The sequence below is a fragment of the Erpetoichthys calabaricus genome, chromosome 12 (assembly GCF_900747795.2).
Source record: "Erpetoichthys calabaricus chromosome 12, fErpCal1.3, whole genome shotgun sequence".
NCBI lineage: Eukaryota > Metazoa > Chordata > Cladistia > Polypteriformes > Polypteridae > Erpetoichthys > Erpetoichthys calabaricus.
In genome coordinates, this window is record NC_041405.2 from 83,979,756 (window position 1) to 84,006,023 (window position 26,268).

General features: G+C 39.5%; 1 protein-coding gene across 1 annotated transcript in view; it reads right to left on the reverse strand.

Moving 5' to 3' along the window:
* cab39l1 (calcium binding protein 39, like 1) overlaps positions 1-26,268 on the reverse strand; it is a 49,605-nt gene that overhangs the window by 4,447 nt on the left and 18,890 nt on the right. Inside the window, exons 2-8 of the mRNA XM_028815768.2 lie at positions 19,160-19,354; positions 18,273-18,437; positions 15,003-15,121; positions 14,693-14,861; positions 8,292-8,351; positions 5,599-5,664; positions 4,946-5,089 (exon numbers count right to left, since the gene is read on the reverse strand). Coding sequence (XP_028671601.1) covers positions 4,946-5,089; positions 5,599-5,664; positions 8,292-8,351; positions 14,693-14,861; positions 15,003-15,121; positions 18,273-18,437; positions 19,160-19,276 — 840 coding nt within the window. The 5' untranslated portion in view covers positions 19,277-19,354. The remainder of the gene's footprint in view (positions 1-4,945; positions 5,090-5,598; positions 5,665-8,291; positions 8,352-14,692; positions 14,862-15,002; positions 15,122-18,272; positions 18,438-19,159; positions 19,355-26,268) is intronic.

A 26,268-nucleotide genomic window follows, 5' to 3' on the forward strand; every position in this document is an offset into this window, starting at 1 on the left:
TTTGATTGGAGAAAATTGTTTCAGAAAATGAACATTGATATGGAAAGCATGCTCACATTTTTTCTGCATTTGGTGTAATACAGATCATATTAAAATTATGTGTTTTAAAATTATACAATATTAAATAGTATTTAATGATATTAAGTGAATAAATGATATTCAAAGGGTGTGTTCTGATAATAAAATAGTATTTTTTTTACTTTATAGTGGCTCAAAAACATGCCCCCTCCATTGTAAAACACCATGGTACTATTTTTTTTTTTTTTTTTACCTCTAGTCTACTCTCTCTTAAAATCCTGGCCCTTCTTCCACCCAAATTAAGCTATTACCTCTTCTCTTCACTCAACAGAAAATTTACTAGGATATTTGGAGAGAGCTTTTAAACCCCATATTTAGTTCACTACCAGCCAAACCCTGGAATTAATTCTGAGGTCAAGGTTGGCTCCTCTCTTTGGCCATGAGAACAAGAATGTAGGGCCTTTCTCATGGCCCTCAGTAATCCTGTACCCCTGAGACTTTAAAATGCAGTTCTCAAAAGACCCTATTCCCTTAAAACAGCAACATGGTCCTCACTTCTTCCTGTCAAAAATAATTTTCTGTTCTTTAGCAGTTTCCTGCCAGTGCTTCATAACCTTGGTTTTAAAAGGAAAACCTGGTTTCAGCTTTCCCAGTCAGAGACCCTGTAATGCCATGAGATCTTGTGGCATTTCTGATGGCCCTTCCTGGACTCTCGGAGGTTCAAGCATTCCTGGCATCTACTAGGTTAGGTGGCCTCTAACATTATTTGAGAACACAGAATGATTGAATTCAGAGCCCCCCAAATTTCTCCCTCTTTTTCAAATTGGGTTGTTAATTATATCTGTATTAAAGGAAATCAGATTGGAAGATGAGAGACTAACAACTGAGAATCCACATATCATGCAGTATATCACCATCCAGAAATTGTTGTAATGAGGCACTAAATTGTCATACATTATTATCAGCACTGTTGCTTGACACAGGAAGCAGACAATCACTGGAAAACACTGCTGGCCTAAAAAAGTAATGAGAATGTATTAACCAAAATAAAGTCTGCCTGGTTAATCTTAAAGAAACATAGTATTGGTGTGGAGTTAAAAACGTTTTAACTTTCCAGTGTACACTACAGACCCATACATGAAACAAAAACAGACGTCTCCATTCTACAAATTACTGCATTACTAATTATGCCAAATAAAACATTATACATATAGCCAGTAGCATATCAGACATACTAACCCCCCAGCCCTCATGAGGAGGGGGGCCCTGTTATGAAACTTCCACAAAGCCAGCCACAAAAATAATTACATTTTAAAAAATGAAAAAAATTGTGTATTTTTAGGCTAAGCAAAACAGAGAGAAATTGTTGAGTGACATTATAGATGATAGAAAGGCTGTAAAACATAAGAGCACTGCACAGATTAAGCAAATGGTACAATGGGACATTTCTAAACTACCAAATATAACTACATTGTGCCCAGTACTGCCAGGACAGGCTCTTGCCCCCTGCTCCTCTAAATTGGCGTAAGTAGATTTGAGAATGACTGTGATTAGTTTGCCATTTAACATATTTGCTTTGAGGTTATCATGTACTGAAGACATTTCTAATAGGCCATAAAGAATGTAAAAGTGAATTGTGATATCATAGGGTAAAGTGTCCTACAAAGTCCTCATTTTTATGCTGAAATGTCTTTATTTTCAGAGTCAGAGAAGTGACAGCCTATACTTGAGGACTGTTGATCTTTTTGTTTATCTGTAGTCCACCACATACATTAAAAGAATTATGAATATCTTCAGTCTGTTCACCAAATAAAAAGGAGCGAAACTGAATACAAATTTACTAAACAATCCAACTCAATTTCTAAAATTTCTGTATTGATTTTAACACAAGAATATACTTTAACCTGTTTTTAGCCTTCAATTTAAGTAAATTTAGTTGAGTTCTTTCTAAAGTGCACACAGACAGTCTTCAACTACGCTCCACAACCAGCCAGTCAGATTGCAGAATTCAGCAGCTGCATGTTCCAGTTAAGAGCAAATGCAACAGGGAGGTGACATCCTAAACATGTGACCTTAACAAAATATAAATCAATTTCTAAGTAACAAATTAGGCAATATTTTACTAATTTTAAAAACACAAGGAATATGCTTTCAACAAGCAAGACAGACTGCTTACCAAATATGTATGTGCAGGAAATTCATGAGTTAAAAATTAGAATTTGCAGGAATTACTGAATGTGTGTGAAATACACGCAAGTCTTTGAGCATTATTATTTTAGTTGAGCATAACTTAAAGGTAACAGAAGCAGCAACACCTTCTATGACAGACAGGGGCAATGAGTAAGGATCCTAGTTCAAGCATGGGACCTCCTATTTTGTGTGGATTTCCCCAAAACACCACCTTAACATAATATTTTGTAGCTTTTAAGTGTACTTAGGTGCAACACAACATTAAAATGGTGGAGAGATGCAGGAGTTGACCATTTTGTCAAGTCACTCAGCAATGTTAATCTGCTGTGAACTCTAGGGAACAATTGAGGCAGTAAGGGTGAGATCTGCCCATATTATCTCAGGATTTCGTGTTACTCAGGACCCAGGAAGTAGATGCTGAGGTGTACTAGGAATCAGTAAAGATTTTAAAGCTTGGAGTTGGGAGACAGAGTAAAGGTCAGGGGAGGAGAGAAAACTGAATTTTTTTTAAGTGGGGGAAGAATGGAGTTATGCTTTGTACATGTAAGAAAAGTGTAGATGTCACTCCATGTGATAGTGATGCTTTGCCATACAGTGCATCCAGAAAGTATTCACAGCGCATCACTTTTTCCACATTTTGTTATGTTACAGCCTTATTCCAAAATGGATTAAATTCAGTTTTTTCCTCAGAATTCTACACACAACACCCCATAATGGCAACGTGAAAAAAGTTTACTTGAGCTTTCTGCAAATTTATTAAAAATAAAAAAACTGAGAAATCACATGTACATAAGTATTCACAGCCTTTGCTCAATACTTTGTCGATGCACCTTTGGCAGCAATTACAGCCTGAAGTCTTGTTGATTATGATGCCACAAGCTTGGCACACCTATCCTTGGCCAGTTTCACCAGTTCCTCTTTGCAGCACCTCTCAAGTTCCATCAGGTTGGATGGGAAGCGTCGGTGCACAGCCATTTTAAGATCTCTTCAGAGATGTTCAATCGGATTCAAGTCTGGGCTCTGGCTGGGCCACTCAAGGACATTCACAGAGTTGTCCTGAAGCCACTCCTTTGATATCTTGGCTGTGTGCTTAGGGTCGTTGTCCTGCTGAAAGATGAACCATTGCCCCAGTCTGAGGTCAAGAGCGCTCTGGAGCAGGTTTTCATCCAGGATGTCTCTGTACATTGCTGCAGTCATCTTTCCCTTTATCCTGACTAGTCTCCCAGTTCCTGCCGCTGAAAAACATCCCCACAGCATGATGCTGCCACCACCATGCGTCACTGTAGGGATGGTGCCAGGTTTCCCCCAAATGTGACGCCTGGCATTCACACCAAAGAGTTCAATCTTTGTCTCATCAGACCAGAGAATTTTCTTTCTCATGGTCTGAGAGTCCTTCAGGTGCCTTTTGGCAAACTCCAGGCGGGCTGCCATGTGCCTTTTACTAAGGAGTGACTTCCGTCTGGCCACTCTACCATACAGGCCTGATTGGTGGATTGCTGCAGAGATGGTTGTCCTTCTGGAAGGTTCTCCTCTCTCCACAGAGGACCTCTGAAGCTCTGACAGAGTGACCATCGGGTTCTTGGTCACCTCCCTGACAAGGGCCCTTCTCCACTGATCGCTCAGTTTAGATGGCCGGCCAGCTCTAGGAAGAGTCCTGGTGGTTTCGAACTTCTTCCACTTACAGATGATGGAGGCCACTGTGCTCATTGGGACCTTCAAAGCAGCAGAAATTTTTCTGTAACCTTCCCCAGATTTGTGCCTCGAGACAATCCTGTCTCGGAGGTCTACAGACAATTCCTTTGACTTCATGCTTGGTTTGTGCTCTGACATGAACTGTCAACTGTGGGACCTTATATAGACAGATGTGTGCCTTTCCAAATCATGTCCAATCAACTGAATTTACCACAGGTGGACTCCAATTAAGCTGCAGAAACATCTCAAGGATGATCAGGGGAAACAGGATGCACCTGAGCTCAATTTTGAGCTTTATGGCAAAGGCTGTGAATACTTATGTACATGTGCTTTCTCAATTTTTTTATTTTTAATAAATTTGCAAAAATCTCAAGTAAACTTTTTTCACGTTGTCATTATGGGGTGTTGTGTGTAGAATTCTGAGGAAAAAAATGAATTTAATCCATTTTGGAATAAGGCTGTAACATAACAAAATGTGGAAAAAGTGATGCGCTGTGAATAATTTCCGGATGCACTGTATGTATAGGGTAGCCCATTGGCAGAGTTAGCTTTTATTCTTTTGCATCATTCATTGTGCTTTATGTGTTCACCTTGTCTCACTGCTTACGTTTTAAGACAACCTGTTCTTTTATTATACTTCGCTACCATGGTGCTGATCTGGGTTTGGCAACAGCTGAAAAACACTCCCTAGAGTTCAAAGTAGATTAACATTGTTGAGTGACTTGACACAATGGTCAACTACTGACTTTCATTACAATACCTCCAGATCTCATGTTCAAAAATTTAAAAAAAGAATGTGAACGAAAATCAGATTCCTTTCACCCAAAAACATTCGTCAAAGTAGCTTACAAAATGCAGCTGACTTTTCCATTGCAACCTTGAGGGTAACAATGAAAGATTACCCTTTGCTTAAGCTCTGAAGATTCAGTATCCAGGTACTTAAAACTGATAAAGATCAGTATTCGGTACTTATGACTGACTGACTGACTGACTGACTGACTAGACTTGACTTTTTTTGTCCTCCGGTGATCTAATCCTTTTTTACCTTGAAAACATGGAAGGCCTCAAACTGGATATTACGACTGTTGTCTCGCAGAAGATTCATCATAAGCTTGAGGTTTTCAGCTCGACTGATGTACTTGGTCATTACAGTGAAGTTGTGTCTGTCCAGAAGTAGTTCACCCAAAAGCTATGAACACAGTGGACATAGATGGATAGTTTAGAAGCTGGGGTAAACAACAATGGTGAAAACAAACATATTGTAATATTATAAAAATTACTGTAAACTCTGTCTACTAGGGCTCTCAATTAAGTAGCATGTGTTTACTTCAATCTATGAAAGTATTATAAATGATTTTTTTTAATTCAGTAGCTGATAATTTATTTAGAAACAAATTAAAACAAAGCAAATCCACTAAACTTTAAAATGAAACCAATTAATAAACCTGGGTTTATTTTATGATGTTGTGAGGTAAGTTCAGCACTTGCAGAGAACACAGAGTGCAAATGCAAAAAGGGTTGCTAGGTGAATGTTCTGTCAACTTACACCCCAGAGATCAGTTAGACAAGGCTTTGGGACACAAACGGGAATAAAGAAAAAGAAAGCACTCTCGAGAGAACAAGGAGAGTATCTACTTATCTATTAGAGGGAATGGTTCAATTTAAAATAGAGGTGTGATGAGAAGCCTTTGAGCATACCTTTAACGACTGCCGTTTGGTCACATAATTTTCAGAGTGCAGTAGCTTTTCATATTCTGTAAACACCTGTAACAGATCAAATCAATAAATAGAGAATGTCAAGTGTCACTTAAAAAGACAGGTTTACCAAGCAGTAGCGACATTTCTTACAGCTCTAAATAGGTTTGTCTTTTGTGTCTCAATGCACTCTTTTAGAGGGAGGGAGGGTTAGCGCAGAGTACTTTGATATCTTTGGTGTTCTTTCTTAGCAATATATTGCATTATGTTCATGTGGCATTTTCTCTTTTCCTTTCAAACACCTTATAATGCCAGTTCCTGTCATCCTTAAAACCAATGTATATGTGATGACAGGCAGGGAATGGTATGAGACAACATCTGTAAAGGTCAACAAAGTAGTTTTTCTTATCAACTTATTCTTATCATTTCATAATGATGTGCATGGGCTCAGGGGGCCATAAGCCCAGGCAATGCTGTTTCTACAATCTGGATTGATGAATGAATGTTGGATGCTTGATAATCATTTTATATTTATTTCTTACAGTGACCAAGAAGGTGCCCAGCAGATGTCAGGAATGAGTAGGATATTTGCCTAAACTTCATTTAATGTATCCTAGGTTTGTTTTAACACTCGTTTTGAGGCATAGCTGAAAAAAGAAAAAATCATGAGATGACTAACAATTGTTAGTCCAGAAAAAGACAATTCATCTAAGGTGACAAACAGCTTGTAAATGATTTATTATTTCCTCAAGATAAAAGTAAGTCAACATGCAGAAACCATCACTTAAAGATATTAATCAGAACTAAGTACTGCTAATCAAGCAGACTTGACTAACTGCTACCAGTTGTATATAAAAGATAACCTCTGGCAGTTTGGTTTAGTGCATTCGGGTTTGTGGTAGGATAATCCCAAGGAAACAAAACATCTGCAATGATGTCAGAGCAGAAATTGTTATTACTCATCAGTCTGGGAAGGGTTATGAAAAGGATTATTTACAAAGAACACTCAAAACAGAATCTTCCCAGCAGTAAGTTGGAAAATCATATCATCAGTTAGTGCACCCAAACATAAGAAGGTATGCTGCTCTGGGAAATCACTAATAACCCAAAAGCTACATTTCAAAGGTCAATATGTCCCTAGTAACATAATAAACATTACAGTGTATGACTTCACCATCAAAAAACAATTTAACAACTTGACTTTCATGAAAGCTGGGTCAGCAGAAAGATGTTCTCTCCAAGAAGAAAATGGCACAACAGTTTAGGTTTGTGAAGTTGCATGTGGTGTCACACGCGTGAGCTTAGGGAACAAACTAAAGGCTTGCATTAGTATAGTTTACCACTGAGACATGAGGGAGCATTGTATAATAACATTCCCTCTTCTCCTTCAACTTCCTGCAGAAAGGAAGATTGACACTTCTCCAACTGTGACTCACTTCCGGGGTCAGACCACCTGGACCCGCCTCTTTATCCCAGAGTCCATCTTAAGAGGAAACAATATCATCTTGGGCAGACCAATTGATTTTTCAAAGACTTCTCAACCTTGTGCTGTACCATGCGTTTTATCCAAAATTCCTCCAATATGATGTGAAGATTTAAATTTATGCAGAAAGTGACTGTTTCTAGTTATACAGTAACTGCCAAAACTGGATTTACTTAATTGGTTTACTGAATCATAGAATGTACCATTTTCCACATTTTCTTCATGTTGACTTATTTTATGATGAATATATAAAGTCAAATAAATGTATCTAATTTTAGGACTTCACAAGGATTAGGAGATTGTTAAATCATGTCCAAGTGTTCAATGCCTTAAAACTGAAAGTGAAGGAGTTCAAGGAATATTTGTACATTGGTCATAGAATTCATCAATAAAATTTACTATGCCAACATTGTGGTGGTGTTAAGATTTAAATCAAAAACTCCACTTGCACATCATAATGAAAATTGCACATAAAACAGAAACAAAATGTTAAATGTGTAATCCTGATAGTATGTGCCCACATATTAAACAGAGGCCCGCCCAAGTTGTCCTTCAACCGTGTAAAGTTAAACAACATACCATCTGTGCAGCTTCAGTCCTTAAACTATGTCGATTCAAGTGCCAGGCTCTCTGTGTGCATTTGTGCACTGTAAAAGGCTAGACTCCTACTTTGGTTATAATTATAGCCTGATTACTGTCACTTAGATCAGGGTTCAATAATGGATGAAATATTGTAATGATGCTTAGCTAATAAAGGAAAAGATCTACACTAGAAAGGTTGCACTGTTACTGACTGAAGTTACAACATATAAAACAATGTCAATAAGTTCTAGGATGCTGAATTGAAAATTGCTATTTTTTTCTGTATACTGAAAAAAATTGTAAAGAAAGAATATGAAGCTATTACTGCAAGGCAATATGTCAAATATATACAATATTTATGAAAATAAGTAATGAGACCATTGACTGCCACCTCCTTCTTTTTGTCAGGTGTTTTGTCTTGCAATGATTGTGCACATGTAAAAGAGCTGTGAGTGTATAATGTTGGATTTGGACTTTGCTCTTCCTTTTGGAGTCTGCTTTTGAAATCAGTTAAACTTAAAAGATTTATGAAACTATAAAATAAATTACGTTCTGAATTTAACAGAGATAAGAAAGCCAGCTGTAAGGGACACACTAGTAAAATAACAAAAATACATTGCTAAAAACATACCTTATCATAGTTTGTTTCCAAAAAGTCAGCACACATCATTTTGTGTCTAGTCAGAAGGTCCTGAAAAATATAAAATAGCGAATATTAAATTAAATAAAATGTTTTGTCATATACTTCATAAGCAAAAAGAAAGCAGGATCCCATGATGGACTGGTGTCCCATGTCCTGCCTTTTCTTTTTCTTCCCAGATTAGCCACTGGTTACTATGATCATTTTTAGTCTAGAAATAGAACTACAGTTCTTGAGAGGTTTAGGAAATCATGACTATAGTAAAAATAAATAAATAAATAAAACATAATAATGACTGACTGTGATTGAATGTGTTGTCACATCACAAATAATTCTGAACAAAGTCCATAAGACTAAGACACTTTTCAGCACATCATTTTCAGAGTATTTATGTCTACAGCAGGTTTATTTACTATAACTTATGGGCCCTGTCACCGTTGCACTATAAAGTGTCCCACATCATCTTATAATATTTTTCCAAATCCTTAAATTGCTGTAAGTTTTTGTTATATACAATATTCATAAAATATGTATTCCACATGAAAACAACCAAACTTGGAAATAATGACATTTGTCATGGTTAAATCCCCCAATTCCAGCTGAGTAGTGGGACAAATTAAGAACAGATTATTCGGATTGCTCAGGTGTTCCATGTTCCCTTAATTATCTGTGAGTGTGTAGGGTTGGTTATAATCAGTGGAGTTTGCATGTGAGATATGGCATAGACTTCAATGGTACAAAAAAAAAAAAAAGAAAAGAAAAATGGAGAATTCACTGTAATAGAGAAGCAAGTAATTCTGAAGATGAAATTAAAGCAAATACTGAACACCATTTTTGTAGAACGACCAGGCATTCCAAAATCAGCAGCAAGGAATATTATGAAAAAGAAGTCCCAGGAAGATCACAGCACCTGACAGCATAGGTATTTTTAGACCTGTGAAGAGAAGCCTAAAAATAACATCCAAAGAAACAAAACACAGATGTCTTTTCTTCTCAAAACAAGGAGTTCATCAGAAAGAAAAAGTGGTAAGTTACAGGCTGTCCAAGTTAGTCTCCTGATTTAAATCAAATTGAGAATATATTGAAGAATGTATCCTATTAAACAGAAAACTAAAGTCAGCAAAGCTCCAAAACAAGTGCCAGCTGAAAGAGGCTCAAGTTATTGAGAGACTGGTAATGTGAATGGTTTTCAGACATGGGGCGGTTATTGCACGTAAGAGCTAAGTGACCAAATACTAACTTTAAACAAACTTTATTTTGCTTTAGATTCATTTGTCTCAATAATTCTGCTGGGTTAGAATTGGAGGATGAAACACTAAAATTAATTTTTTTCCGGTACTGTATATGCATCCATCCATCTTATACACCCACTTATACAGAGTAGCATCATGGGGAAGCTGATGCCTATCCTGGCAAGCAACACACAAGGTAGGAACAATCCCTGGACGGGGCGTTAGCTCACTGCAAGATGAACACACACACACACACACATTAGGTGTCAGTTTACCTGTACGTCTTTAGACTGATAGGGAGAAAAGCATTGCACCTGGAGGAAACCCTCACAGACATGAAGAGAATGTGAAGCCTGGTCTCCTTTTTGCAAGACAGCAGTGCTATCATTGAACCACTGTGCCATCCCAATATTGTTTATGTTCTATGTAAAGCATTGCTCATACATAAAAACCGATACTCTGTACTTTAGTCTAATATTTATCTTTCCACCTAGTGTATATACTAGGGGGCTCCGCCCCCTGCTCGCTTCGCTTGCCAACCCCTGGTGTTGGGAATGACAAAGAGCGCGATGTATGAATGAGATACAGAATAGTGTGACGGTGTAGATGATGCAAATAGAAAGTAAACAATAAAGTGTGTGGCACAGTGTAAAGGTTTATTTGAAAATTTCTTTGTACACGCCGTTTAAGTGTAAAAGGTAATTCCAGCTCAGAACTTGTAAGGTCATTTAAGATGGTTATTGTTGTGATCAGAGTCAAGTTTGTCAGAGCTTAGAAAGAGTTTTTGTCTTTCCAGGAAGTAATGGAATGACTTGGGTATTTATGTTTTCCACATTAATATTTTTTGGACATAATATAGTGCGTTGTGTTAAAAGGGACATTTGGTCTAATGAGATTGCTGTTCCAAATCTCTCTGTAACTAAGTCGTCGCAGATAAAGGCTTGAGGAATTGTAATAATATGTGGCTGAAGTCCATCTGTATTGGTGAGTGTACCATCTCTCAGTTGTAATAAGCAATTGTTATGATCTGGTTCTGGACATCGTATCTTTTTTACTAACTGTATCTTTTGAAAGCAATGCCAATTGTCTGCGTATTTTAAGGTGCACAGAACAATAGCTGAGCGCATGGCATGTGCAAGAATAGCTAAGCACTGTCTAAAATCTCCTCCTCATAAAAGTACCTTTCCTCCAATGATGACTTCACTGTCCCAGAATTTTTGCTTCTCAGTATTTTTCAACTTATTCTTTTTGAAATTTGTAAATTGCTAACTCTGCGGTGGGTTGGCACCCTGCCCAGGATTGGTTCCTGCCTTGTGCCCTGTGTTGGCTGGGATTGGCTCCAGCAGACCCCCATGACCCTGTGTTTGGATTCAGCGGGTTGGAAAATGGATGGATGGATGGAAGGAAGAAAGAAAAAATTTAGGCTAAGAATGCTAAAAATAAATAGTGACCTATCAGAAAGGTACCAGAAATCCACATGAAACAATATATATAAGTATGAAGAACAGGTTGCGCAGTTCATACCTAAGTAGGAAATTCACAGCACCAGTGATCTGTCCGTTCCTCCCTTGACTGAACCCACTTTGAAAAAATTCAGCTCTTTAAATGTGTTTTTAGATGTACAAGCAACACTGCAGTTAGCTAAACGGTAATGCTACTGTCTACACAAAAGAGAATTTCAATATGAATACTACTCCTGGTACTTGTATATGGTCGTAAAGTCACCGCCTTGATTGATTCCATTGTTACTTGCCATTTTGTTTTCTCTCTATTATAAAAGAAAATCCTGTGGGATGGAATGACTAGGAGACGATACATGATCATCACGGAAGACAAATAAAAGACCCGCGAGACGAAAGAGAATGGCCACAGAGCGTCTCGTGGGGATACAGAACATGAGATTCTTGCAAGACGTGATGCAACAGCAGCTGCCCCCCCCCCCCCTTCACAACGGGAGTAGCGTTATACATCCTGCAAGAAAGAGATTTAACCATGCCCGGGGCCGGAAATAAAGGACAAGTATTGTATTTACAAACGTTTTTAACGTAAAAGTGAAAATAATGCATATGTAACAATTCCCATGAAAATGACAGTCTCTTTAAATTGTAAATCCGTAGCTCGTACAGATCATGTGCTCTCAGCACATATAAAGCGTAGAAGGACAATACGTTCTAGATGAAACAACGCAAAGAAGAAAGAGCAGCGCGGAGAAAAATTTTAACAGGCGACAAGAAAGGTGATCTATATATTCTGCGAATAACATTAGACACCAAAGGAGATCGTGATATGCCATTCGTATTAAAATGTTTACAGTTTACCGTGAGATTAGCTTTTGCTATGACAATTAACAAATCACAGGGACAACCATAAGAAAAAGTCAGATTATTCTGTTTTGAGAAACAGAAACAATATTCACTCACGGGCGATTATACGTTGCATTGTCACAATGTGTCTCCAAAAACAGATTCAAAATTCTATGTGATCTTGAAGAAAAGGTAATTCCAAATATTGTTTTTAATAAACCTTTAACCAAACGATTAACCAAACAGCGGCACGGTGGCACAGTGGGTAGCGCTGCTGCCTTGCAGTTAGGAGACCTGGGTTCGCTTCCCGGGTCCTCCCTGCATGGAGTTTGCATGTTCTCCCCGTATCTGCGTGGCTTTCCTGCGGGTGCTTCTTCCCAAGGTCCAAAGACATGCAGGTTGGGTGGATTGGCGATTCTAAATTGTCCCTAGTGTGTGCTTGGTGTGTGTGTGTGTGCCTGCGGTGGGCTGGTGCCCTGCCCGGGGTTTGTTTCCTGCCTTGCGCCCTGTGTTGGCTGGGATTGGCTCCAGCAGACCCCTGTGACCTTGTAGTTAGTATGGGGCTTGTACCATATCTTTAAATACAATCGCTTTTTCTAACTGAATGGCTCAGCTGGTGGATAGATGGGGTCCTAGTGCCTGTCCCCGGGCTTGGCGAGTGAAGCGAGCAGTGGGCGGAGCCTCCTAGTATATACATCAACATATACAACACATATATATATTATTTACAAATATTACACATACACACTCACATATACAAGCTAACATGAACAACAGAACACATTCAAGAAAAACGCAGCAGAGATCAAAAAGGTCCTTCCTTTTGGGATAAGGCAGCAGAATTATCAAGGTAGTTAGCTGGGTCACAGTACAGAATTTGCCATTTACCAGGTTATTACAACAAAACTAAAGTCAATGTCAAAAGGAAATTCTACACAAAGCCAGTATCCTTTTCCCTAAATGTTTTTCTTTTCTTTTATCTGGTTGAGAGCAGAGTCCCTTGTGAATGCCCTTCCTTTGTTTGGTCAAAGCTCAGACATTTCGCAGTACATGCTGCCTTTTTTTACAGCTAAATTGTGCCGACATCATGGGCTGTGCTACGTTGTCTGGCAGCACGTCGTGTCTACAGCTGGCACCCAGAGCATAACACTGTCACAAAATGGTATACAACATTAATGATAAAAAATAGTCAAATAATAGAACATTGTCAGAAAATTAAATATTAAATCATTTGTATGTTGCATTTTGGGTTAATAAACTGAAATGTCCTATATAACAACAACAAAAAATAAACTAATTGTAAGAATTGCGGAATTAAAAGGAGGAAAACACACACAACTAGGGACAATGTTTCCTAACGAAGGTGACTGAAAAGTCAACAGTAATTTAATACACTGAGTTGAGGCCTTATGCAATTTCTCTTACAGTGAAGTTCTTTGTTATAAGAATCGCTAAGTCAGTTTCCTCCTTTCTCCTTATAATTAAACCAAGTTGTACATGATACGCCATATTATCTTTTCTTTGCTATCCAAGGACACCATGAATGTTGATGGTAATCAGATAATAATAAAATGAAATAGAACAATATAGGCTTACTGAAGATCATCCATTCAACATATATATATATATATATATATATATAATATATATATATTTGTTTGATTCGGGTCATGAGATGCTGCAGGCTACTAAGACAGTAAGTAATAAGCTTTACCCTTACAGAGTACAATTCTAAAGGTATCCTCAAAGCCTTGGGCCAGTTCACAGGTATTAATTAACCTTACAGCACTTCTTTGGACCAAGAAATTGAACCTACAAAGCAAATGTACAGTCTTCATGAAATTGTAAAGCTACTGAAAATGCTGTGCTACCCTTCTTTTATTCCAAGAATTCATTCACGTAGAAGAATTCAGCTGCAGGAAAAATAATAGTGCCACTATTCCATTAACGTGAGAAAACTAGCACCAGGCTGAATGGCTACTTCCACTGATTTTTACATGATATGCAATCAAGTTAAAGAAGGCATAATTTATACATTAACATAATCACACATAAGCAATAGATATCTTTGTACTTAACAAATGGAAGACATAGAGGGAATTATTGTAGTGCTGATTGCAACTTCATTACTTGATGTTTTGTAGTCATTTGTTTTTATTTTCCAAGACACTGTACTACACTGAATAAGACACCCATCTCATCACTTCCTTTCCTATTTTTTTATTTAAAAATGTAAAATTTTTATTTAAAAAAGTGCACTGAACACTATCATTAGCCAAACTGTTGTAAGTGCTAGCACTTTCCTTATGGTCTGGTGTACATGCAGTTTTATTCTGAATACAAAAAAAAACAAGAAATGCACAAAACAAAGACTGTTTAAAAGCTGCATCATACCAGCTAAAATTAGACTGTAAATGTATTTGTCTTTATGGTGACACTGGCTTAAACCAATCTGTGACCACAAGGTCACCACAGAGTCACTATAGGACATTTTCATTGTCTCAAGTTCCACAAACCAAAAAGGAGCCAAGTGGGCTGCAAAATATCATGGGTGGCTCCAGAAACAGTCAAGAAAAATATAGTGAATTTAGTGCAGGAACTTAAGTTTAGTCTGCTTTCACTTGGTGCTCATGGAAAAGTGGCACAGAAGATATAATAGTCCACCAGGATAAGGGTTTTGAGACAGTGTCTTACATGGAGCTACAAAGCAAAATAACTTTAAAATAAAATCTAGAAAAAAATACCTGGTTGTATAACATTTATGTATGTGTCAAAATCTATTAAAGGAACTGCAGTATCTCCTAAAAATAGAAACCACTTGAGAGAGCAGCAGCAGCACTTTAATTAGGTGGCTTACCCTGAAGGAGGCAAAGGCATCTGAGGCAATGTCAAAAGTGGAGAGCTCTACATATCTAAAGAAGTTATAAAACTCATCAGAGAACAGGATTGTACGGGCCAGTGGCTCATGACGGAGGCATTCCCGCAACATCATCCCACAATTAAGAGCTACCTCCTGGGTTTCATACCTGCAAGGGAATAAATACATTTTAGGAAAACAAAAAAAAAAAAAACTTTCCAGAGAACAGACTGTGTCAAAGCTTTCACTTGAAACATGTTTTTAGTGCATCATTTTAACTTGCCAGGTTTAATATATTTCATAGTCTTACCCTTTGAGCAGCATGAAAAGGATTTGTGTATGTGAAGAAATATATTCCACGGTTGGAGTTCGAGATCCAATCTGTCTTCGAAGAATGTTGCTGAAAATCTGAACTACATCTTTCTTACCCTAAAAACAGAAGTAAAAAATATTATTGTCTTATTATATCTACTTCTTTCGGCTGCTCCCATTAGGGGTTGCCACAGCAGATAATCTTTTTCCATATTTTCCTGTCCTCTGCATTTTGCTCCGTCATACCTATCACCTGCATGTCCTCTCTCACCACATCCATAAACCTTCTCGTAGGCCTTTCTCTTTTCCCCTTACCTGGCAGCAGCATCCTTAACATCCTTCTCGCAATATACCCAGCATCTCTCCTCCGTACATATTTAAACCAACGCAATCTCGCCTTTCTGACTTTGTCTCCAAACTGTCTGACCTGAGCTGACCCTCTAATGTACTTGTTTCTAATCCTGTCCATCCTTGTCACACCCAATGCAAATCTTAATATCTTTAACTTCCAGCTTTTACTCCTGTTTTTTTGTCAGTGCCACCGTCTCCAACCCATATAACATAGCAAGTCTCAGTACACTCTTGTAGACCTTCCCTTTCATTCTTGCTAGTACCTGTCTGTCACAAATCACTCCTGACACTGTTCTCCATCCATTCCACCCTCCCTGCACTCACTTCTTCACCTTTTCTTCCACACTCCCCATTACTCCGTACTGTTGATCACACGTATTTAAACTCATCCACCTTCGCCAACTCTACTCCCTGCATCCTCACCATTCCACTGACCTCCCTCTCATTAACACACATGTATTCTGTCTTGTTCCTACTGACCTTCATTCCTCTCCTCTCTAGAGCTTATCTCCACCTCTCCAGGGTCTCCTCAACCTGCTCCCTACTCTCTTTACATATCACAATGTCATCCGCAAACATCATAGTTCACTGGGACTCCTGTCTAATCTCATCTGACAACCTGTCCATCACTGCTGCAAATAAGAAAGGGCTCAGAGCTGATCCCTGATGTAATTCCACCTCCACCTTAAACACATTCGTCACTCCTACCGCAGACCTCACCACTGTCTCATTTCCCTCATATGTATCTCTCATACATTATCACTCCTGACTTCCTCATACAAATACCACAACTCCTCTCTAAGCACCCTGTCATATGCTTTTTCTAGGTCCACAAGGACACAATGCAACTCATTCTGTCCTTCTCCATACTTCTCTTGTTCAACACCCTCAGAGCAAACATCGCATCTGTGGTGCTCTTTCTCGGCATGAAACCATACTGCTGCTTGCTAATCATCACTTCCCTTCTTAACCTAGCTACCACTACTCTTTCCCATAACTTCATGTTATGACTCATCAATTTTATCCCTCTGCAGTTACTACAGCTCTGCACATCCCCCTTATTCTTAAAAAAAATCGGTACCGGTCTTATTATAAGATGTGAAAAATCAAAAATACTGCAGGTGATTTAACAAGTAGGTATGAAAAGAAAAAGGGAATTACTGTCAGAAACAGGGTGTCATATTTATGATATGTGTTTCCTTTTTTTTGGTTGAAAGAACTATAAAGCGCTATCATCCAATAATTATGATTTTAAGTAAGAGGTTTTTCTCAAATTAATTTTTGCCAGATACTGCATCAACACCCAGGGGGCCATATTTCTACACTTCTAGAGCAAAAGCATTCCTTTTCCAAAAATCACAAAAATCTTGTATTACAATTTATTCAGTTGTACCGCTCATCACGGTTTGCACTGGTGGGATGACACTGCTTTAAATAGCATATTTATCACAAATCCTTGCAAGGGCCTTTGACTTCAGCTTTATTCCAATGACTGTTTCATCCAAACAGCCTTTGTGTATCATACCCTTAAAAAGAAAATTACTGCGAGAGGAAATTAAGGCATTTGGTACTACCCAACCGCCAAAATAGAGTACTAAGATGTTACCTCTAGTATAATGTCTTACTGAGGCATGTTTGAGGAAATTAGGGAAAAGATATTCCCAACACTCCTTTAGTGTAACATTTAATAATTCAAAGTGCCTTTCCTCATAGTCTGAAATCAAAAACATGTCAGGAACCATTGGAGAAGCAGCAGTACCTCAACATGCAATCGCAGTGCCAGAATAAATAATGAAACATTATATTCTGTCTGATAAAGTCTGCCTTGGTGCCTTGTGTTTACAGGAACATCACAGCAAAAAATGAAAATAATTAATAAAAGATACATGTGCCAGCTCAATTACCACAATACCTTGCATAAAGGACTACAACAACTAAATTACCATAAAGCTTAGAAAATCAGATCCTGAAAAAAATCATTTTTTGTGACTGATCAAGTCTTTAATAGTGAAAATTGGTTGATCGATTAGAGCATCATTAGTTGAGATAAAGTTGAATGTAGCAAATTACAGTTCTATCCTTAACAAAAAACTACTACACAGCGCACTGGGCCAATGGTTTACTTTCCAAAAGGAAAATGATCCTAAACACAAAGACAATATAGAAGTGGCTTAGGAACAACTCTGGGAACGTCCTTTAATGGCTCAGATCCAAGGCCGGACTTCAAACCAATTGAATATTTCTGTATAGATACAGTATCATAATAGCTGTCCACCAATGGTCTCCATGTAACGTGGCAGAGCGTCAGAGGACCTGCAGAGAAGAACAGCAGAAATCCCCAAATCCAGGTGTAAGAAGCTGGTCATTTCAGACCCAAGAAGACTAAGTTGTACTCACTGCAGAAGGTGCTTCAACTAAGTACTGAGTAGTGGGTATGACTACTCATGTCAATGTGATATTTTAGGTTTTTAATAACTTTGCAAAAATTCCTAACAGCCTGCTTTTGCTTGATGAGGGGGAAAAAATGAATTTAAATGATTTTAGCACAAAGCTGCAACATAACAAAATATGGAAAAAATGAAGGGTTATGAATACTGTTTGAAGGCTCTGTATGTTTACATTATTTCCTGATAATAAGTCATAATCCTTATTAGCATTTCGTAATTTAAACTTAGAATAGAAAAACTGATGGTAGGGAATGAATTATGCAAACCCCACTCAGAAAATGCCTGGAAAACAATCTTCTAATGTCAAAAAGCATCTGAGTAACTCAGAAAGAAGAAGGTTGGGACTGTCTTCAAAGGTTTAGCATATTCAGAGTCTGAGGAAACAAGATTCTAAACTATATACAAGGGAATACAATTGTTAAATGCCTAAAAAGCAGTGTTCAGAACTTCAAAGAACAACAAAACCTTACTTCAAAGTCTATTCTCTGTAGATTGGCTATGAGCCCAATTAGGAGGTTGGTATTGTAGAGCTCCTGTGCCAGCTGTGCCACGGCCTCTGTGTGAGGCTCTTTCTCATTGGTCCCATACAAGATCTCCTTGAGTGCTGTCAAGCTCTTGGACATTTCCTCTGTCACCTAGAGTATACAGAAAGATCAAAATACTAAATAAGAACACCAACTCATTTTGTTTATTATGCCTTTTTAACAAAAATATACAGTATCCACAATCCTGCATTTATTTCATTTCTCTTTAGTATTGAAAAACAGCCTACCAGGACTTACTAGGAATCGGAACAGAATCAAATGTAAAATTCTCATATATGCTTAATTCAATTTAACGGGATTACAGCCTATCTTGGCAGCACTGGTTACCACTCAAGAAACTGCTCTGAACAGAGTGCCAGTCCATCATTGAGCCCACTCATGCACACTCCCTCTCACACTGGACATTTAAGAATTGCCAATTAACTAACTACTACATTTTGCTGGATATAAAATTGGAATACCCAGAAAAAAAACCCACTTAAACGCAAGGAGTACATAGACAACAACTCAGTACAGGATTCAAACCCTTAACACTGAATTCATGAGGTAATGGTACTGCCCACTGTAATAGCATGTGTACATATCCAGTATATTAGTTCACAACCTATAAACCAAGCAACCGAATATGGCATGTACAAAGGCACACTACATTCTTAGGCAAAAATGCAATAGTGAAAAGTGTCAAGTCCAAACACAGTAATGTAGAGATCAAGCCAGGCAGCTGCTATTTAACAGAAACACGGCTGACAGCTTTAAAAAATTTCTGTTAGCAAACGAAAGCAACAAGTCCAAGTCAAGATTTGAACCCTCACCTTTTCACACTTCTTTCCTTCAGCTGGATCCAGTTTCTCCAACACACTAACATTTTCTTTCAATGTCCTGATTATTTCAGCCGGGCTCTTCTGAGATTTTACAAAAGGGAATGGCATGGTCTGCTCTGTTAAGCGTATTGGCCTTTGTAATGTTGGGCGGGGGACCTTATATTTGCAGACTTGTTTTTTGAACTCCTGCCAAAAGAAAAACAAAAAAAAAAAAAAAAACAATTGAATTTACAGCACAGACACCAAAGCTATGGCTAGAAGATTCAGATACTAAGGATACATGTAAAAAGTTTCAAAAAAGATATAGCAACTTATCAGCATTCACAAATGTGTACATTCAACTACCAATAAAAAAAACTTATGTTTTAAAAAATAAGCACCTTCATTCTATTGCTTTCCAGCACCACAGGTAACATGCATAATGTGTGCAAGAAAGTATATGCCACAGATAAATGTGAGGAAAAGTCTTTATCCACTGGCCCACTGTTGGTGGGTGGAGAGTCATTATTAGCTGTACCCTTCCACCCAGACATATTTTTACAATGTACAATGAGGAAAGAACCCTACCCTGAACATAAGAACATACTCATCAGTCAACTAGGCAACATGATTTGGGAGGAGTTCTGAGTGAACAGGGAGAGAATATGCAAACTCCCATGACATTATACATTAGCAAAATGCAACTGAGCATTTTGAGCATCAGGAAGAAAGGCTAATAATAAGACCACTACAGCATGAAATTTTGCATAGGATGAAAGCCTATCGCAGGATGCACTCACTCCTCCTTTAGTTGACAATCACCTTAACATATAGTATGTATTTTTCTTGAAGTGGGAAGAAACTGGAATATGTGTGGAACATTCATAAAAACACAGTGAAACTGTGTTAACCACTGAAATAATAGGACACTTTATTTTAATATTACTATTGGGTTTTGATCAGAAATTCTTGCTGAACTACTTTAATGAAAGGAAATATGGTGTCCTCCATAGTGTTTTGGGACATGCCACCTCCTCTGTTAAATATGATGATAGGGGCTTTTATGGCTTGGGCATGTATGGCTGCCACAGGTACTGGCACACTTATATTCATTAATGATGTAACAGGTGGCAGCAAAGGCACAATGAATTCTAAAGTGTACAGAAACATCTTATCTTCTTAAGTTCCAGTACAGTAAATGCCTTCAATCTCAATGAACAGCGCTTCATCCTGTACCAAGATAATGATTCCAAATATACTGCTAAGGCAATACAGGAGTTTTTCAAAGCTAAAAACTGGAAAATTCTTGAATTGCCAAGCCAGTCACCTGATTTAAATTCAACTGAGCGCTCCTTCCATATGCTGAAGAGAAACCTTAAAGGGTACAAGCCCCAGAAAAATACAGGAGCTACAGATGGCTGCATTAAAGGCTTGGCAGGGCATCACCAGAGAAGATACTCAACACCTGGTGATGTCTATGAATCGCAGACTTCAGGCAGTCATTGCATGGAAGTGATATGCAACAAAGTCCTAAATATGACCGGTTTACCTACCATTGTTATTAGGGATGCACCGATCCCGATACCTCGATACCACATTTTCTAAAGTACTCGTACTCGTTAAAAGTCCCCCGATACCGGGGACCGATACCACGGTCTGAGAATTGTCTATGTTTGAGCGGCGTGTAAGGGGTTAATCACAGGCGCCGAGTGCCCGCCCCCAGGCCCCGGCTGCAGCTCAGAGCGGGGAGAAGGCAAGGCGAGACATATCAGCCGTGTGTAGGGTTGCCACCCGTCCTTTAAAATACGGAATCGTCCCGTATTTGAGAATGAAATTGCGCATCCCATTTTGAATCAATACGGGACGGGTTTTGTCCCGTTTTTTTTTTAATCATTTTTTTTAAAGCAGCGTCTCATGCAAATAATCCCACACGCATTTTATGAAGATGCCTCCTTTCCTACTTTTGATTGGGTAATACGGGATGTGGCCCCCGCTGCAGTATGCGTCCCTTATTTTTTTGTATTAAAAGTGGTAACCCTAGGAACTATTTCAAAGTGAATGAAGACGACAAAACAAAGGCGGACTGCAAATTGTGCTCAGCGAAATTGTCCAGAGGAGGCTCAAAAGGTAGCGCATTTAACAGAAGTAATTTAATCAAGCACCTAAAATCCCAACACGACAACGAGTACAAAGAGTTTACCCACGCTTCTAAACCAACACAACCCACGCTGCAGCAAACTCTTGCAAGACGAGAGAAAATGTCCAGAGACAATCCACGTGCTGTGAAAATAACACAGGCAATTATCGAGTACATTGCATTGAGTGACCAGCCACTCTCGGAGGTAGAAAATGTGGGATTCCTGCGTCTCCTCCATGTTCTGGAGCCCAGATGTGATGTCCCAAGCCGCCGCTACATGACTGACATGGAGCTGCCTAAACTACACGACTCCGTGAAAAAACATATCCACAGCCTACTGCAAGCCTCCTCTGCGTTTAGTTTCACCACGGATATTTGAACAAGCAGTGTTAGCCCCGTGTCGCTAATTAGCCTAACCTCCCAGTGGATAGACGAGAGTTTCACGCCGCAACGAGCCATATTACATGCGAAACAATTCCGCGGCTCGCACACCAGCTAGGCTATAGCGCATGTGTTTGAGGAAATGCTCCAGACATGGGGTATACCTAATCATGTTTTTATTAAGTACTCGGTATCGGCGAGTACTGAAATGCAAGTACTCGTACTCGTTTTTCAAAAAAGTGGTATCGGTGCATCCCTAATTGTTATGTTTCGCACATTATAGTGCCCTGAAATGGCGGGGGGGAACCATGAAGAAAAAGTATTTTAATTTCTACATGGTGAGACCAAAATGTACACAAATATGTTTACCTAAAAGTCTGCAATGTGCACTTTAATCACGTCTGACTTGTTTTTTTAATTTTAAACTGTGGAGCAGCGGGGTAAATCAAGGAAAAATGCATCTTTGGCCTAAACATTACGGAGGGCAATGTAGATCTTTCGTCTATCAGCTGGATAAATGTTCTTTTCCAGTGCATGGTCACTGGGAATGGGAGTCTGCATACTGTAGCAACTAAAGCTGCAAATCAACACCCAAACCTAGACTGAGGACTCCATTCCATTGCAGGACATCTACTCCTTATATTTGTTGAAATTCTCTATCACAACAAAGACCTTTAACAGGAACGGATTAAAGGAAGGATGAAAAATAATGTAAAACCACACCTCCTCTAAGCTTAGGATAGGCTTATGTTCAATTTTGTTTGTGTGTTCAACAAAATGGTTTTATTTCAGAGACTGATTTCCTCTTTTTACAACCCACAGTGGTTAAAATGAAGACGACAGATTGGTTGATATATCAAGTGGTTAAGCAGATGTATTTCTAAAAACACAACAATTTGGAAAGCAAGAAAAAGCTTGCATTGCTTTGCAGTATTAGTTTCTTGACAGTTACCTTAGCTCTGCAATTTAATAGACAATAATGACCTCTTAATTCGGGCACATAATTTCAAAGATTATATGCACTTTCAGGTATCCAAGTTTTTACAGAGTTTTTCTTGTTAAGGGAGTTCCTTTGGTGTATTTATTTAATAAATCACCAGGCAGTGCGGTAGACACCAAACAGCCATACCTTGGGGACCTTCAAAATTTGAACTGAATTATGACTACTCCCCAGATTACAAGGTCAAAACGGAAAAGCCTTCTCAAATTTAACAAGATAGTTAAATTCATTTTATTTAAATCAAAGAATATTTTAAGGGCATTAAACAATAACAAAGTTAACAAAAAACATAAACTAAAACTAATAAACTCATAAAAGACACAAGTCAGAAATTGAACAAACAGTTACCAAATGGAAATTTAAAAAGCTAAATTCATGAGGTAGACACACTTTGAAAAGAAATCAAATTGTGATAGTAGTAAAATGTAAAATTCAAATCAGGAGATGGATACTTAGTTAAACTGCATTCAGCCCTGCAAACAGTCCTCCAACTTTCAGCAAAAACTTGGGGGTTGATGGCAGGATTGGCACTCCAGCCACCATAAAAATGTCACACAGCTCCAGAACAGCAGACATGGACTCATTTCTGCTCTCTGTGGGAGTAGCTCTGCTGCAGCTGCCCATAGGAAGAAGGCTACTAGCATTATGAAGGGGATAGGGGAAAGCCCTCGGGAGCCTCTTCCTCAGAAGAGTCAAAACAACCAGAAAGCCAATAGGGTCAGGCGTGTTGGGGCCAGAACTGTTATGGTGCTGAGGCATCACCCGCTGCACGGCAGCACTTGGGTCCTAATTTGAGGTGGCCCATCCAGGTAGGCGCATGGAATATCTTGTTTCTCCAGCATGATGACCAAGCTGTTGTAGGATTTTCGTAAACTCCGCATTTCTATGGCGGCATTCTCTGAGATACTCAGATCTGGGACTGGCCAGATCTCTGTAGGTGTGTACACCTTTTATTGGTCTGGTTGCTCTGATGGCTGACATACTTAAGGAAGTAGCTGATGCTGTGCTGAATCAGCTTCGTTCGATGTTGTCCGATTTCACGTCTTTCAATGAGCGCATTATGAGACTCAGATTAAGGCAATCTCTGGGCAAGTGATGTCTTGATGAGGGAGACATTCTATGTGCAACTTCACTCTGTGCTTGATGGGTGCCCGTCAGGTGACACTCCTCTGGTCATTGGTGACTTCAATGCGACCACTGGCACTGTCAGGGATGGTTATGAGTATTGTCTCGGTCCCCATGGATCTGGTGATCATGGTGACTCCATGTTCCTTGACTTTGCAAAAGGTCAGGGGCTGCAATTGTGCATTGTTACACTTGGTACTTCAATACTGGTGGTGCAGTGCGGTGAAAGAGATCAATCACATCCTCATGGGCATACACTGGAGGCTCCTACAGAACTGCAGGGTCTACAGAAGTGCCCAGTTTGTGAATTCTGACCACAGGTTTGTCTGATGATCCAGCTTAGGTCCAGTAGGCTACCACCTACTAGGATAATGAGGCTGGACTTGGCCAAACTCCAAGATCATTCTGTTTCTAATAAGTTTGCACACAGTTTGTGTGAGAAACTTGCACACTTTGGTGCAATTGCTAATTCCAATGTGATGTGGGAGACCTTTCATCACAAGACCCTGAAGGTTGCTGAGGGTAATGTTGGTATTGCCGGTGTTCCCAGAAACAAGTATTTCATCTCACAGGCCACCCTGGATATTATCGACAGGAGTCGCAGCACACGGTTTGATGGCAAGTCTGGTCTGTACCAGGAACAGAGGATGACTACAAGGGCTCTGAGGGCAGATAAGGAGACTTTTGTTAGAGGAACCTGTGAGCAAGTGACACACCATCCATGATCTAGTGACCCACATCCTGCTTACAGACTAATCAAAGCATTATATACATCTGAATCTGTTCCTTGGAGAGTCACATTCAGGGCACATGATGAAACGGTCCTTACGGATGACACCGCTGGGCTGGCTACTGTTTAAAGCTGATCCTCTGTCTAGGATGCTGGACATCCTCCAAATAGCTGTGAACCACCTAATCTCACTGAGATTACATAGGTGGTGAACCAGCTGAGTATAGGGATGGCTGCGCTGATTTCTTGTATCCAGGGTGAACTTATCCAGATTGATGGTAAGGCTGTCCTTGCATTGTAAGCAAATTTTGCTTCCATTTGGGAGATGGGCATCATCCCAACTGACTGGAAAACAGGACTTGTAGTCCTTATCTGGAAAGGGAGGGGTGATTGCCTGGATTGCTACAACTACAGGGGGATAATATTGCTCTCAGTGCTGTGTAAGGTCCTTGCTAAGGTTATCCTCAATATAATCTGTGATCACTTGCTCACCTACCAGTGACCAGAGCAATCTGACTTCATGCCCAAGAAGTCTATCATCGACAGACCTGTCACTAAAGGTTCTCATCGAGTACAAACATGAATATTAGCAGATTTTCTTTGCAGCCTTTGTCGATTTTTGTGAAGTGTTCGACTAAGTTGATCAGGCTGCCCTGTGGGACATCCTGAGACTTCACAGGATCACCCCAAAGTTGATGGATATCAAGGTCGGCCTGTACTTGGTGCTGTGAGTGCTGTACAGAGTGGAGTCAGAACCTTTGTTTAGCTTTTCCCAGTTCATACTGAGATTTTTCAGGGGTGTGTTCTTGCTCTAATTTTGTTCAATGCTTCCATGGGCTGGGTGTTGGACAGGTTTGTAGGGTCCAGCAGCTGTGGGGCATCTGTTGAAGAGAGATTCACTGATCTTGAGTTTCCAGATAATGCTGTGATCTTCACAAAGTCAATGGAGACTCTGATTGAGGCTCTCGAGAGTCTGGGCTTGAGAGTGTCCTAGATAAAAACCAAGATCCAGGCCTATAATGATCTCTTGGGCATAGCCATCAACAGTGTACAGTATCTGTTTGTGGAAAGAGTCTCAACCGTGTCGAGAGGTTTACTTTCCTCAGCAGTAATTTTCATGTCTCCAGTGACTCATCCTATGAAGTCAGTAGACAGATAGGGAGAGCATGGAAGGGTCATAAGGTCACTGGAAAGGGGTATGTGACACTCCTGATATCTCTGCAAAAGGATGAAGGTCCAAATCTTTAGAGTCCTGGTGCTTCCTGTTTTGCTATACGGTTGCGAGACATGGACGCTATCCAGTGACCTGAGATGACAACTGGACTCTTCAAAGGATCCTTGGGTACTGTTGGTTTGACTTTGTGTCGAATGGGCAGTTCCTCACGGAGTCCCAAATGAGGCACACTACCTGTATTGTGAGGGAGCGGCAGTTATGGCATTACAGCCATGTGACGCAATTCCACAAGGATGATCCGACTTGCAGGATCATCATTGCTGAGGAACCGAGTGGACAGACCAAGCCAAGGGGATGCCCACGTAACACCAGGCTCTGACAGATAGATGGTTATTTCTGGCGGGTGGGACTAGACCGCATCTCTGCCTGGGGGGTTGCCAACTGGGATCCCGAGCTGTTTCGTTGTGTGGTTGGTGCGGGAATGCACTGTACCAGTGCATGCTTCCCAGCCTGACCTGACCTGGAGATGAAGTCAAAATCAAGAACATGCTAAGGTCAAGAATATGAAGTCAAA